Here is a 14,515-nt window from a genome sequence, read left to right on the forward strand (position 1 = left end):
CTCCCGTTGTTCTTCAGTGATTCCACTACTGAGAGGTCATTTCCCTCACTGCCTTCTCAGGTCATATAGGAAGACTTTATTGTGCTTTTCATTTGCATTTCCCTCAAAAACTTATAATTATGAATACCTTTTCATGTACTTGTTTGCCATATTATGGTCTTTATTTACATGGTCTGAATATTTTTTAAAAATTACATTATTTTTTTAGATTCTGAGATTTTAAAACATTTGGTTCTTTTCAGGTTTTTTGTTTTGTTTTGCTTTTTGTTTTTCTTCTTGGTGTGGTTACAGAGGTATTTAATTTGATAAAGCCTGGCTTATCAGTGTTTACATTCATGGATCATGCTGTGATTTTATTTAAGAAATAAATCTACTAGAATTACAGAGGGCTTTCTCTTAGAAGTTCATAGTTTTAGGGCTTTTAATTTTAGTCAGTGATCCCTTTGAATTTTAATTCTTACATATATTGCAGAGGTGAGAATTTGTTTTGTTTTGTGTAGTATTTTATTCAGTACCATCTGTTAAAAGATTGCTTATTCGGTATTGAAATGCTTTTTATTCTTTGATTCTGATGCTTTTGTAGCAAGTTATTTTTCAAAAAAAAAAAAGGCATTCCTGTTTAATAACACATAGTAACTTCTTTAAAGACAGATTTCCTTACATGAAATTACTTTTATTATCTGACTATGCATCATGTAGGCTTTATAGAACCTGGTTGTCATATACACAAGGCACATATGAAGTTGGCTTCAAAGAAATTGGGCAGCATTATTTCTTCCATGTTGTTAATGTGTGTGTGTGTGTGTGTGTGTGTGTGTGTTGATATGTCCTTCAGCATAAGTACTTATGTGGCATTTATTTGGTTAGCTGTTGTAACTCTTTGTTGCCAGTAAGCAACAAATGTCCTTTCTCTTTTCTCTCAGTTTATACTTAAAAGCTGCCTTTTCAGAATACAGGATTTCCTTAAATCATATCAACATCGTAACTTACAGCTTTTTATATATACAATATATATGCATATATTGTATATATCTTCATAATATTTTTATGATTAATTTTCTACAATAATGCTTATTGTAAAATTGAACAATAAGTTACAATTTATGCTATTAGTAATCTAATCCAGACACTCAGAAGTTATGTTCCCACATAGCACATTAACATGGTAAGTTAACCCACTGTAATTTTACAATACATTTTTAACAAAAACATAGTTTGTACTTTATATATTCACAAGTATATGAGTCATTTTATATAACTTCTCCATTTCTGAAATCATAAGTTACAACTAGAGAATATATTGCATTTAATGGACATACTATATTTTGTGTGGCTGTCTACTGTGCATGAATGTATGCTATGTATGTGTTTATATAACCATTTTCTTATGTTTTAGCATATGTATTTCTATTGTGAATAATATTTTAATGATAACAGTAGTAACCAGGAGTATATATATTATACATGTCCTATTTATAGTCACTTTCTAGAGGATGACTGATTTAGTCCAAGTTTTGATTTTCAGAGTAAGTGAGGAAATGACACCTGTTCCAGGTCTGTTACTTCTAGAGTTTTGGCAAGTGGGGTTCCCGTTGCCACCATTAGCTCTGTGCAGACCTATCCTGTTGCTTTACGATACCCTTGCTGTTTCACTAGCTGTTTTTTGCTTTAAGAATGGAATGGGGTTGCCAAATACTTAGGCTGACATTTCAGTACAGCGCGTTCTTCATGATTAATTTCTGAATACTTAGATTTCCACATAGTCAGGTACAAGGATGTTTTAAATATATGTAGCTTAGTTTTTTTAAAGATACATTTAAATGTTAAAGGGAGCCCAGCAGGCATGACCACTCAGATACTAGTTAAAAGTCTATTCCAGCCAGCCGGGCGGGGGGAGGAGGGGAAGCTGTACTCAGGCATTTGTTTCCTAAGTGTAGCATCAAGTGTTTAGGGCAAGGGGATTTTAAAGGCAAAAACCATGTTTTGGCATCTTGCTTGGCAGCCGCAGGGAAAGGTTTTGCAGAAGCAGGCAGTTCAGCAGAAGCTAAGATGATTTAGCATCTTGACCTCGGCATTCTAGAAAAGAGTTGGATAATTTTCATGGAATTCTCCATCAAGGGGCCACATTTTAGTGAATCCCAAAATGGCCTTAGTCAGAATACAAGATGGAGGAACCTTATGCACTATCTGAATAGAGGTTGAACTTTATTGAATAGTCTCCAAATATGTGTCATGTGATTCCTGAGTCCATAGGACATAATCAGTAATGAATGCTAGAGTTCAACTGAATCTTTTCTCTAAGAAAAGATTGGTTTTAGACTTTAAAAGCAAGAAGCAGGAGTAGTGTATATGACAGCACTGAGGTTCACTCCATTGTTTATTTATTGGCATAAATCTCAAGAGCATTGAAGGTGCAGGGGAACCTTTGCCATCGTCAGTAGCATGACTTAAAAAGTGAAGATGAAGGTAAAGAGAGGAGAGCTAAGATGGGAGGGCCTGGGATGCGAGCTCTCACTTTTGTTTAAATGTCAGAAAAAATTTGATCAATGAGAGGGAAGAACTTTAATTTCTGGGGTGGTAAACTCAAGCAGATGAGTGGGTATCATCAGCTCGTCTGTATTAAAATATTAGGGTTGGTTCTAGACACAGGTGGGTGGCAGGGATTGTAGTGTGCTTTGGAGGAGAAAATAAAGTTATCTACTGAGAGCAAGACTGGAAGAAGGGTTGTACTGGAGGAGAGAGGGGAGAAATCTAACATGGAATAGTCCTCCAGGACTTCAGAGAAGAGGGTGTTGTGTGGGTATAAGAAACAAAATGGCCTTTAGGTACTGGAAAGATTGACCATGGTGCCGAAACTCAGATGTTTGGGAAATGAGAGGTTGGAAGGTTGCTTACAAAGAGTGAGAAGGAGGAACTCGTGACATTTACAACTGTGATTCTGTAAAGGAGACAAGGATCATGCCAATCACTTCTTCACTCCCCTGCTGGTACTGTGTTAGAGAGCTGTAAGGGCTGGCAGTGTTGGCTCGACAACGTCGGGTAAAACAAGGCGTACCTTAAGGACACAGACACACTTTTGTGGCTGGCATTGGGGCACAGTGAAGGACTACGTAGATGATTATGAAAAGAGATTAATTCTGGTAGAGAAATTTGATTATTACAAAGCTTTCAATTACAGTTGAAGAGAGGCTTGTGAATTATTCCAAATCAAGAAAGCCTACATGACCCTGTAACGTGACTGCCTAGACAGTGGGAAGCAGACACTCTTACCTGAGACTGACCATAGAGAAAAGCCTGTTGTACACCAGTTGTGAGCACACAGATAAAGAAAAAATTTCCCCCTTTTTCATTTCTAAAATACTCCAAGAATAAAGCTGTTTTCTTTGTAGTCGTACCCAAATTCTACAAATAAGGTCATGACTTACTTAGATTGTTTTCCTATGGTTAACCTACCCTTCTCTTTGTAGAGGTCAGATTCCTGCATGAGGTGAAGGCTAGCACGTGTATGACATTGATTAATTGCAGTCTTTGTGCCAAATTAAGTTGTTAAAAGATGTCATTACTTAGAAATACTGCTACTTGTTAACACTGGGGATTTTTAATGTATCTGTGTTTTTAACAGGTTGCAGTATTTTACAGAGCAAGCCCAAGACACAAGATGAAAATTATTAAGGTGGGTGTCTGAAAACCAAATTATCTTAAATTTACTGTACAAAATATTTTAACCTTTCTTTTGTTCATTGCAAAGAGTATTGATAAAATATCCAAGTTCAAAGTATTGTGAGACAAAACTTAGAATTCTGGAAGAGCTTGACACAGAAACAGTTTATTTTGCATAGGAAGTCTTAGAACGACACTATAAAGTATTGCCAGTAAAGCCTCTTTAAACAGAGTGTAGAAGTGTATCTGGTAGGGATCCAAAGCTAACTCATCCCAATGTGAATACTCATAGTTACACCCTGTGTAAACAAAGGTCAGACAGGTCTTTATGAGAGTGAACAGTGTAAAGAAGGCTTATTATTTGTACAAGTTCCTTAACAAAGCTGTATGTTAGAAGCGTATATTAAGTAACTTTTCATTAGGAGGAATGTTCCAACAATAACTGAGCTGTGTGTTACACACCAACGCCACTTCCATGCCAATAGGCATTAGGAAGGTTTCAGTTTTGGCTGCTGTCTTACATAATGCCTCATTGACCAGGATGTTGGTCTGTACCATTTGATTGATGTATAAAGCAGCTTAAATTGTATCCTATGTTGATAAGCAGGCTTGATTATAGTAGCTAGTCATTGTAAAGTTTAGAGCTTCTGAAGTTAGAGGTTATTGACATTTTAGTGTGGGTTATTTGTAGCTAGGGGTGATAGGGTTCTCCTGGGTAAATTAGAATGTTTAGATTCATCCTTATATCCTATGTAGTAAACGCCAGTGCCATCTTAGAACTCAAGACAGTTAAAATGCCCCCAAACATTGTTATTGTCATTCTCTGGAAAACAAAGTGCTCCTAGTTATAAATCATTGTGTAGGTGATTATCACATTTCAGATATGCAGTTCTCTTGGAAGGAAATACTAGTAGCCATATTTTGTAAGCTTTATTTTATAAAGATTTTCATGTATTCAGGTTGACTGAAAAATGAGGTTATATACATTTTTAATTTAATTTTGTGAAAGATGGTTGATATCTCTTTATCTGATTTTTAAAAATTCAGAATATTTCTATCTGCTTTACTTTTCTTTTTTTTCTTTTTTTTTCTTCTTCTCTGTAGTCTCTACAGAAGAATGGGTCAGTTGTAGCCATGACAGGAGATGGGGTAAATGACGCAGTTGCTCTGAAGGCTGCAGACATTGGCGTTGCGATGGGCCAGACTGGCACAGATGTTTGCAAAGAGGCTGCAGACATGATCTTGGTGGATGATGACTTCCAGACCATAATGTAAGGCATTTGTTTCTCTCTTCTTCATGCATCTTGCCTTCAGACAATGCATCTCAAAAAGAATTGGCAGTATATGGAAGATTAAAACATTTTTTGGGGGGATAATCTTACGTAATTCAAGAGAAAAGTATTTGTATAAATGGAACAGACATAATAAATGATGACATATTTAGGGAGTGCCGGCCAGTTGTCACATTTTTCTGGGCATAGAAGGATGGTTCAACAGCGGCTCTTGTTCCAGAGTCTTTATTGTAGTTAAATTGAAGTTACAGGAGACGTTATGTAGCGTTCAAAGTTGAGTTCACATTCCATGATATTTTCTTATTAGTAAGTGTTCTTGTTGCCCTCATTTCGTGATACAACCTTTTAGCTCTGAATTACTCAAGTGTAACGTCAGTGGTGGAGCTCTGAGCTTCCCACTTTCCGTAACCTGTGCCCTGAGCGTCACTCCTTGTGGTGATAAGTTGTAATCACAAGTCCTGCCATGCTGTGTTACTCACATGGAGAATGCAAGACTTCATATTTGCCAACTTTTTGCAAGGAGCAAAGTATTTTTTGTTCCATTCTTGAAGTTATATAAAAATCCCAGAGGATGTAGTTATTTTGTAAATGTACCTTTTCCTAGATTTACTCAGGTTAATGCAAGAATTCTTGTAAATTTTTGTAAGCACAGTTTTTAATTCTTCACAGTATATTAATGTAATAGTTACGTAGGACAATAAACTCCATAATTCTTAAATAACTCATTGCCATTTAATTTTTGATGTGTTAATTTGACCTACTAAGAAATGGGAACTATGAAAGATATAGAATGTCATTGTTTTACTATCAGAAATGTGTAATGTTATTTTGTGTGGAGAGAGATAATACATGGATTTTATGTTGAGTATTTTAAAAGTTTTATTTTTAATTACTTTTATGAGTGTACATACTGGTGCAAGTGCCTGTGAAGGCCAGAGTTGGTAGTTCCCCTCAAGCTGGAGTTATAGATGGTTGTGAGCCACTTGACATGGGTGCTGGGATTAGAATTCAGGTCTTCTGCAGGAGCAGTGTGCCTTCTGAGTACTGAACCATCATTTCAGCCCCCTCAGGGGTTTTTGTTGTTAAAGAGAATTTGAATATTGTATAATGAAAATAGTTTAAGTAGAGCTCAACTCTTTGGTAAATTAAAATATTTTAATGTTTCTTAATCTGTAAGTGCTAATTGTTATTTGTAACTTAGTTTCAAATGTATAGGCATATTTTATGTAATATTTTCTTATTTCTTTATTTTTAAATTTCAGGTCTGCAATAGAAGAGGGTAAAGGCATTTATAATAACATTAAAAATTTCGTTAGATTTCAATTGAGCACGTAAGTTTGCAAGAACTTTTTTTACCCATGGGTCTAACAGAGAAATTATTTGAAAAATAAAATTATGACCTGTATTCTTGAAAATTGCTTATTAGTAGTTTTCTAAAAAGCAAAAAGCTATTAACATACTATTTAGGTCATACTAGATATTATAATCATGTAGGAATGATTTAAAATATATAATAAATGTATAAACAATAGGTAGATACTTTGCTATTCTACATAAGTGACTAGGATTTTGACATTTGGAGGGATCCTGCAAACAATTCTCAGGATTGTTTACTGAGGGATACCTGCATAAACTTTTGGGATTTATTTAATTGCACCTGAAATTAAAAGGGGACGTGTTGTTTCTTGGTTTCTTTTTTTCAAATAGGATAGATATTCTATAGCCAAAAAGTGGGTACATATTTTTGAAAGTGTTGTTTTGTGGGTTTAAAAATCTTTCATCTGTGCTTGGTGGCACACATCTGTAATCCCAATGTTGTAGAAGGCTAAAGCAGAAGAATTGCAGAGGCCCAGTCTGTCTCACTTAAAGCTTCTGTCAGAATTAGAAGGTTTCAGCTACTTCTGCTGTTGTTGCTTAAGCATTAAAAAAAAACTTCCTTTAGCTTGCCAATCAAGGTGACTTTCACTTTTTGATCCCAACACCTGGGACGAGTAGATTGTTGAGCCAACCCAGTCTACATTAGGGAGACCCTGGACTGTAGTATAAGACTCACTTTCAAAAGAAAAAAATTGTTAGCTTCTGAACAAAATATTCATATGACTGAGGTATATAGGTCAGTTGAAATAATAGGATTACTTTAAAATATGTAGAACATTATTTTTTCTGGTGTGTGTGTGTGTGTGTGTGTGTGTATGTGATTAGTGAATGTGTTTGTAGCTGTGCACATGTATGTGCTTGCATGCAGAGCTCAGGTGCTGACACTGGATGTTTTTCTCAGTCATCTCCTACCTTAAGTCTTGATAGCATGTCTTCACTGAACCTGGGCTCATTGATTAGCCCGACTGGCTGCCCAGTAAGCTGCAGGGCCCTTCTGTCTCTGTGCCCAGCACTGGGGTTACAGGCATGCACTGCTGCCCTAACTTTCACTTGATTTCTGAGAATCTAAAGTTAGGTCTGCACACTTCCTCAGCAAGTATTTCTCCAACTGAGCTGGCTCCCAGCCCCAGGAACATGAGACTTAAGTGCTAGTAAATGTATACAGTTTATTGTGCTAATTTTTAAATGACTCTTTTTCAACAGGAGTATAGCAGCATTAACTTTAATCTCACTGGCTACGTTAATGAACTTTCCTAACCCTCTCAATGCAATGCAGATTTTGTGGATCAATATTATAATGGATGGACCCCCAGCTCAGAGGTAATTAAGTGTATATTCACAAACTGAAAAGACAAGGCAGGTGTGAGTAAGATATATCAAACCTTCCTCATGACTTTCCAATGATGTGCTTCTTAGACATTGTCATGTGTGTATATCATTTATTCTTTTTGGTTGTCCATTCACCATTGAAGCCCCGATCCTTCATACTATGTGACATGTCAGCTTTTGGATAAGAACAGAGAGGGAATAATTGCAGTTCTTATGTTTAGGACACGAGATCTGTTCTAAGAACTGGATGTAATGGAAAAATTTTCTGCAGTCAGTTTGAACATACTGATAATAAACTCAGTCACCACTAATGAATTGGTGTTGCACTGAGGGAAGAAATGAAAGGCAGCCCCCTTTCCCTGCCCAGTTATTGTTATTTACCCAAGAGCGAGCCAACATTTAACTTGTCATCTTCATTCTTTTTGTGTCTTCTGTTTTTCTGTGATGTATGCCTACCTGAAGGCTGTCTAGTGTCTCTGTGTGTCTGTTTCTGTGTCAGTCCCCAGTAAAGGGATCTTTTATTGAACAGCACAGAAAACATTGCACATAGAAGGAATGAGGGATACTTTTGGATAGTATTTTTTTTTAATATAAAAATTGTTTACAAAACAATTACCTAGAAAGTTCACTGGGAACAGAATAAAGCTTCCTTTGAATTCAGACACAGTGGATGAAGAGAATGGCCAATTTTTCGTCTTCCCTTGAACACCCCAAAACTCCACTACCTGCCATTTTTCCAGCCTTATCCACACCACCCCAGTTCTAACTTTAGAATAATCTTAACCAGAACTTCAACTGGAATTAAGCTCCTGACGCAGCTGATCCAGACAGTAAACAAACAGCCCGGCACTTATATATGGATAGCCATTTCATAAGGCCCCTTTCATGTGTTTCCAGCAAGAGATTATAATGGACCGTGGATGAAGACATATATGTAATATATATATAATGTCAGGGGCATGGGAAAGTATGCAACTTAAGGTTACAGCTGTGCATTTGCTTATGCTATGAAAGTTGATTACTTGGGGAACCCAAGGCAGGATTGATTGGCTTTGTTACTACTCTCTTGAATACAGGTTTCATAGGCTGAATATGTAGTAGGATGCAGTTGTAAGTCATCAACTGAGGTCTCGCAAGAGTTCCCGTCTCTTAGTATGTAGGAGACATGTTCACAACACTGCATCAACACCATCTCCAAGTTCAGGTTCATATCTGAGTTCTGATAAAGAGCCTTGGTAAAAATATGTGTTCAAAGATTTCAGTGTCTCTTTTATTATTTTAGTACTGTGGCAGTTGAATGATATCTCCTAATCAAAGACTTTCTTGCATGAAATATATTTTTTCTTGGTAGGTTATGGATTTTAAAAATCAATTTATATGTGAATGAAATTGGATTTTTTTGAAAGTTGGCTAGCAAGTGCTTGTGTTACCTTGACAAGTACATATGTGTAAGCATTCAGAAAGCAACAGATCAGTAGTCTCCCTTGCTCTCACTTCTCCCCTTGCCTCCCCTTTCCATTCCTCCTGCTAGCTGGTACTAGAGACATCTGCCATCATGTCCAGCAGTGGTCATTTTCAAGTAGTCCTAGGCAGTGATTTCTTTAAGATTCAACATCTTGTTTTTAAAAGAAAGCATTTAGTTTCCTAGATAACTGATGCTAGTAAGGTTGTAAAAGTGAAGTGTAAAGAAGGTTGTAAAGTACCTTGTTCTCCTTGTTTTAAGCCTTGGAGTAGAGCCCGTGGATAAAGATGTCATTCGAAAACCTCCTCGGAACTGGAAGGACAGCATTTTGACAAAAAACTTGATACTTAAAATACTTGTTTCATCAATAATCATTGTTTGTGGGACTTTGTTTGTCTTCTGGCGAGAGGTAAATTCACTGGATAAACTGCTGTGTTACCATGCACCTATGTAGTCAGATTCCTAGTAATTTTGGTGTATTCTTCAGATGATTGAACTCTCTGAGTGAAAAGCACAGGTTAAGAGAATTTAATGTAAGGTCACTAAGTATTTAGTAAAGGATCATGTGCATGGATATTTGGGCAGAATAAGAAAATCTAAGTCTTTTTTTTTTTTTTTAACTTTCATGTGGACTCTATTCACTAGGTGGTCGGTAGAAAAGTCAGATAGGTTCACGTTTAGAATGAAGCTATTTCATTTTAAAAGCATGCACTATTTATTCATCTTATTCAGCCGCCAAGAAACAAACAAACAAAAAGTCATTTTGTCTTTCTTCTTGGCAGCTTCGAGACAATGTGATAACGCCCCGAGACACAACCATGACTTTCACTTGCTTTGTGTTTTTTGACATGTTCAATGCACTGAGTTCCAGGTCTCAGGTATGCTCAGATGGTCTTGTTTAATTCACTGCTTTGAGAAGAGTAGCCTTCCATAGGAAGCAGATGGAAATTATGGATATTTTAGCTTTGAATTTTGTAGCCACAGATTACAGTGCCATAAATTTTTCTATAAAGATGTGCTATGGTCAACAATGAAGATGGGACATTTGATCTCAGATGGTGTCCAATCTTCAATTATTAACTATAGGATATATTTAGATTAACATAGGACAAACCTCTTGGGTCTGTAAATAAGATATTAGTCTCATTTTAAAATTCCTTGTGAAAAGGACAGTGTGTTCCTTGTCACATCTGTCATGGTATCAAAGTTTATGAGTCTTAACTTTTTTTTCCCCATTCTGTACATTAAGCCATTTTCTTGTTAGAAAGTGACGTGTTGGTGTCAGCCTGGACGCTCTCTGAGAGCATGGTGGGAGTCGGCTTCACTCGTGTGGCCTTTTAGGGCAGTTTCAGCGCTTTATGCACTCTGCTTTCTCTTGGGCACCTGGAGGTCTTTTATCCTTTGAAGGCCTCTGTGCATCCTTAATGGTTAGCATTTTCATATTACAGCTTTCCAAGTGCAGTAGTTTATCACTAGACTACTTTAGAAGCTAGTACTTGTGTTGTTTTTGTTTTTTTTTTTTGTTTTGTTTTGTTTTTTTTTTTTTGTTTTTTTATGAAAGGTAGTTTTACTTTTTTTATACACACATAATTATGTGTATTTGTTGAGTAAGAGTTTTGGGTTGTGAATGGATAGATAAGATTTCACAATATATCAGTGAAATGTATTAATACTTTGCAGGTACTGTCTTAGTTAATGTTCTGTTTCTGTGATACCATGACTAAGGCAACTCAGCAGTTGGGGACTGTGCATAGTTTCAGTCTTAGTGCATTATCATCATGACAGAGAACATGGTGGAAGGCAGGCATAATGTTGGAGAACTAGCTGAGGTTATCTCCTAATCTACAATCAGAGAGAGAGAGGGAGGGAGGGAGAAAGGACCCGCCCAGTGACGGGATTCTTCCAACAAGGCCCCACCTCCTATTTCCTCTCACATAGTGCCACCCCAGAAATGGTGGCTGAGCATTCAGATGGATGGGGCTTTAGGGCATTCTTAAACTACCACAGGCACCAGAGCAGGGTTTCTTCTCATGGGTTCCTTGTTACAATTCATTCCTCTTCGGAAAGTGCCCGTTTTCTTTTGCTTTTGTTTTGTGAGATGGCCTCTCAGAATACCTTAAGCCAGCTTTGAACTTATGGAAGATCCTCCCATATAGCTCTGAGAACTGAGATCGCAAGCAAGCACCACTATGGTACACTGAGCAGCCCATTTCTTACACTGTGTGTGTGTGTGTGTGTGTGTGTAGTGTAGTGTAGTGTAGTGTAGTGTAGTGTAGTGTAGTGTAGTGTATGAATGGCGCATGTGTGGAAGGGTATGCGTGCCTGTGCATGCACTCCTGGAGGCTCAGATATCTGTCTTACTGTACTAAGTTTGAGCCTATTTTTTTTCTCTCTTTTTTTTTTTTATTCGATATAATTTATTTACATTTCAAATGATTTCCCCTTTTCTAGCCCCCCCACTCCCCGAAAGTCCCGTAAGCCCCCTTCTCTTCCCCTGTCCTCCCTCCCACCCCTTCCCAGTTCCCCGTTCTGGTTTTGCCAAATACTGTTTCACTGAGTCTTTCCAGAACCAGGGACCACTCCTGCTTTCTTCTTGTATCCCATTTGATGTGTGGATTATGTTTTGGGTATTCCAGTTTTCTAGGTTAATAACCACTTATTAGTGAGTGCATACCATGATTCACCTTTTGAGTCTGGGTTACCTCACTTAGTATGATGTTCTCTAGCTCCATCCATTTGCCTAAGAATTTCATGAATTCATTGTTTCTAATGGCTGAATAGTACTCCATTGTGTAGATATACCACATTTTTTGTATCCACTCTTCTGTTGAGGGATACCTGGGTTCTTTCCAGCATCTGGCAGTTATAAATAGGGCTGCTATGAACATAGTAGAGCATGTATCCTTTTCAACAAATGGTGCTGGTTCAACTGGAGGTCAGCATGCAGAAGAATGCGAATTGATCCATCCTTGACTCCTTGTACTAAGCTCAAATCCAAATGGATCAAGGACCTCCACATAAAGCCAGACACTCTGAAGCTAATAGAAAAAAAACTGGGGAAGACCCTTGAGGACATTGGTACAGGGAGAAAGTTTCTGAACAGAACACCAATAGCGTATGCTCTAAGATCAAGAATTGACAAATGGGACCTCATAAAATTACAAAGTTTCTGTAAGGCAAAGGACACCATCAAGAGGACAAATCGGCAACCAACAAATTGGGAAAAGATCTTCACCAATCCTACATCAGATAGAGGGCTAATATCCAATATATATAAAGAACTCAAGAAGTTAGACTCCAGAAAACCAAACAACCCTATTAAAAAATGGGGTACAGAGTTAAACAAAGAATTCTCACCTGAAGAACTTTGGATGGCGGAGAAGCATCTTAAAAAATGCTCAACTTCATTAGTCATTAGGGAAATGCAAATCAAAACAACCCTAAGATTTCATCTTACACCAGTCAGAATGGCTAAGATTAAAAATTCAGGAGACAGCAGGTGTTGGAGAGGGTGCGGAGAAAGAGGAACACTCCTCCACTGCTGGTGGGGTTGCAAATTGGTACAACCACTCTGGAAAGCAGTCTGGCGGTTCCTCCGAAAACTGGGCACCTCACTTCCAGAAGATCCGGCTATACCACTCCTGGGCATATACCCAGAGGATTCCCCACCATGTAATAAGGATACATGCTCTACTCTGTTCATAGGAGCCTATTTTTTGAGTCTTTCATTGACCCTAGAGGTCATGGATTAGCAAGATTGGCTGGGCAGTGAGCCCCTGAATCTTTTCTGTTTCCACCTACAGGGCTGGCCAGCCCTGCCACTCTTGGCTTTTCCTGTTGGTGTGGGATCTAAACTCCCCAGCCTGCAATTATTTTCCTTTAATCTTCATTAAAATATGATTTCATCATTTCCCTCTTTCTGTTCCTTCCTCTAGACCCTGCCATGTGCTCTTCCTCCAGTCCTTCACATCCCACCACTCCCTTTCAAATTGATGGCCTCTTAGTTATTCATTGTTATGTACATATATAAACATAGAAATATATAAATATTACCTGTTATGTTTAATTTTCTGTTGTTTGAGGAGAGAGAGAGAGAGAGAGAGAGAGAGAGAGAGAGAGTGTGTGTGTGTGTGGGTGTGTGTGGGTGTGTGTGGGTGTGTGTGTATTTGTTTTGGTAAAATCTTTTTCTCCAAATCCTCCCTTATTGTCCCCTTTCCACACTTCTTTTTTTTTTTTTTTTTTTTTTTTTTTTTTTTTTTTTTGTAACTCTCTGAGTCTACATAGTGTTGTCCATATATCCATGGCCATAGGACAGTCTTACTTGAGTTTGGCTAGTTTCTCAGGCCCCATACCTATGAGGAGAGAACAGTATTCCTCCTCCCCCCACCCCCTAGCCATCTGTTGCCAGTGGCTTCCCATCTAGGCTTGGGACCCCGTGACCCATTCTGTCCAGTGAGGTTTAGCTGGCTGCTTCTCAGACAGGTCTGTGCATGCATTCAGTTGCTTATAAGTGCATATGTTCACTATCCCTGATGTGTGCAGCAACTCCATCATATCAGCAAGTGCAGTTCTGCTGCAGGCGTCCACTACTTTTGGCTCTCATAATCTCCTCCCACCTTTGATAAATTAAAAAGTTGGATTAGTGTATATGGTTTTAGTGTATATGGATTTTTACAAAACTAATAAAGTTAAGACATTTTGTGGTTTGGCATGATAGAGTTCAGTGAGTCTGATTACAATTGAACCAAGAGCAATCATGGTACCATTTCTATGATCAGGGTGGAATAATTGGAACTCTGTTTTGCCAACAGACCAAATCTGTGTTTGAGATTGGACTCTGCAGTAATAAGATGTTCTGCTATGCAGTGCTGGGATCCATCATGGGACAGTTGCTTGTTATTTATTTCCCTCCTCTTCAGAAGGTTTTTCAGACCGAGAGCCTAAGTATACTGGGTAAAGAAAATGTTGTGTGCCGTTATTGCTGTATCCTTAAAGTGTGTCTGTCATAGTAAAACACTCTTTTTAAATAGAGAAAAATAACTGGTGGGACTTGTAACAAGGTCTTTTATGCTTGCATGTCAGACACTCAGGGGTGTCTGACATTTACTTGACCTGCCCACATCTTATCAGTTGTTAGAAAGTCATGTTTAGTGATTCTGAAATACAGCAATTCACCAAACCTGTTGTGGAATAATTTACAGTATTATATTTAAAAAACATGAAGATTTCTATCATGAAATGAGAGAACTTTACTTTAGCTCACTGAAAATTAAATTGTTCTTAAAACTTAATCATTTTAAAATAAACTTAGTATTCCACTATTCTTATTTCATGAAATCTCCATTTGACTCAGGAGACACTAGCTTTTAAAGTGTTTCTGAGGAAATTATTATTC

The 14,515-nt window shown here is 37.6% G+C and overlaps 1 protein-coding gene across 6 annotated transcripts in view; it reads left to right on the plus strand.

Moving 5' to 3' along the window:
- Atp2c1 (ATPase secretory pathway Ca2+ transporting 1) overlaps positions 1–14,515 on the plus strand; it is a 105,176-nt gene that overhangs the window by 87,911 nt on the left and 2,750 nt on the right. For all 6 annotated transcript variants that reach the window (XM_052187447.1, XM_052187448.1, XM_052187449.1 and 3 more), the window contains 7 exons: positions 3,623–3,673; positions 4,765–4,931; positions 6,215–6,283; positions 7,533–7,649; positions 9,382–9,529; positions 9,903–9,998; positions 13,932–14,073. In XM_052187447.1, the coding sequence (XP_052043407.1) occupies positions 3,623–3,673; positions 4,765–4,931; positions 6,215–6,283; positions 7,533–7,649; positions 9,382–9,529; positions 9,903–9,998; positions 13,932–14,073 (790 nt within the window). The remainder of the gene's footprint in view (positions 1–3,622; positions 3,674–4,764; positions 4,932–6,214; positions 6,284–7,532; positions 7,650–9,381; positions 9,530–9,902; positions 9,999–13,931; positions 14,074–14,515) is intronic.

Source organism: Apodemus sylvaticus, chromosome 7, assembly GCF_947179515.1.
Source record: "Apodemus sylvaticus chromosome 7, mApoSyl1.1, whole genome shotgun sequence".
Classification (NCBI taxonomy): Eukaryota; Metazoa; Chordata; class Mammalia; order Rodentia; family Muridae; genus Apodemus; species Apodemus sylvaticus.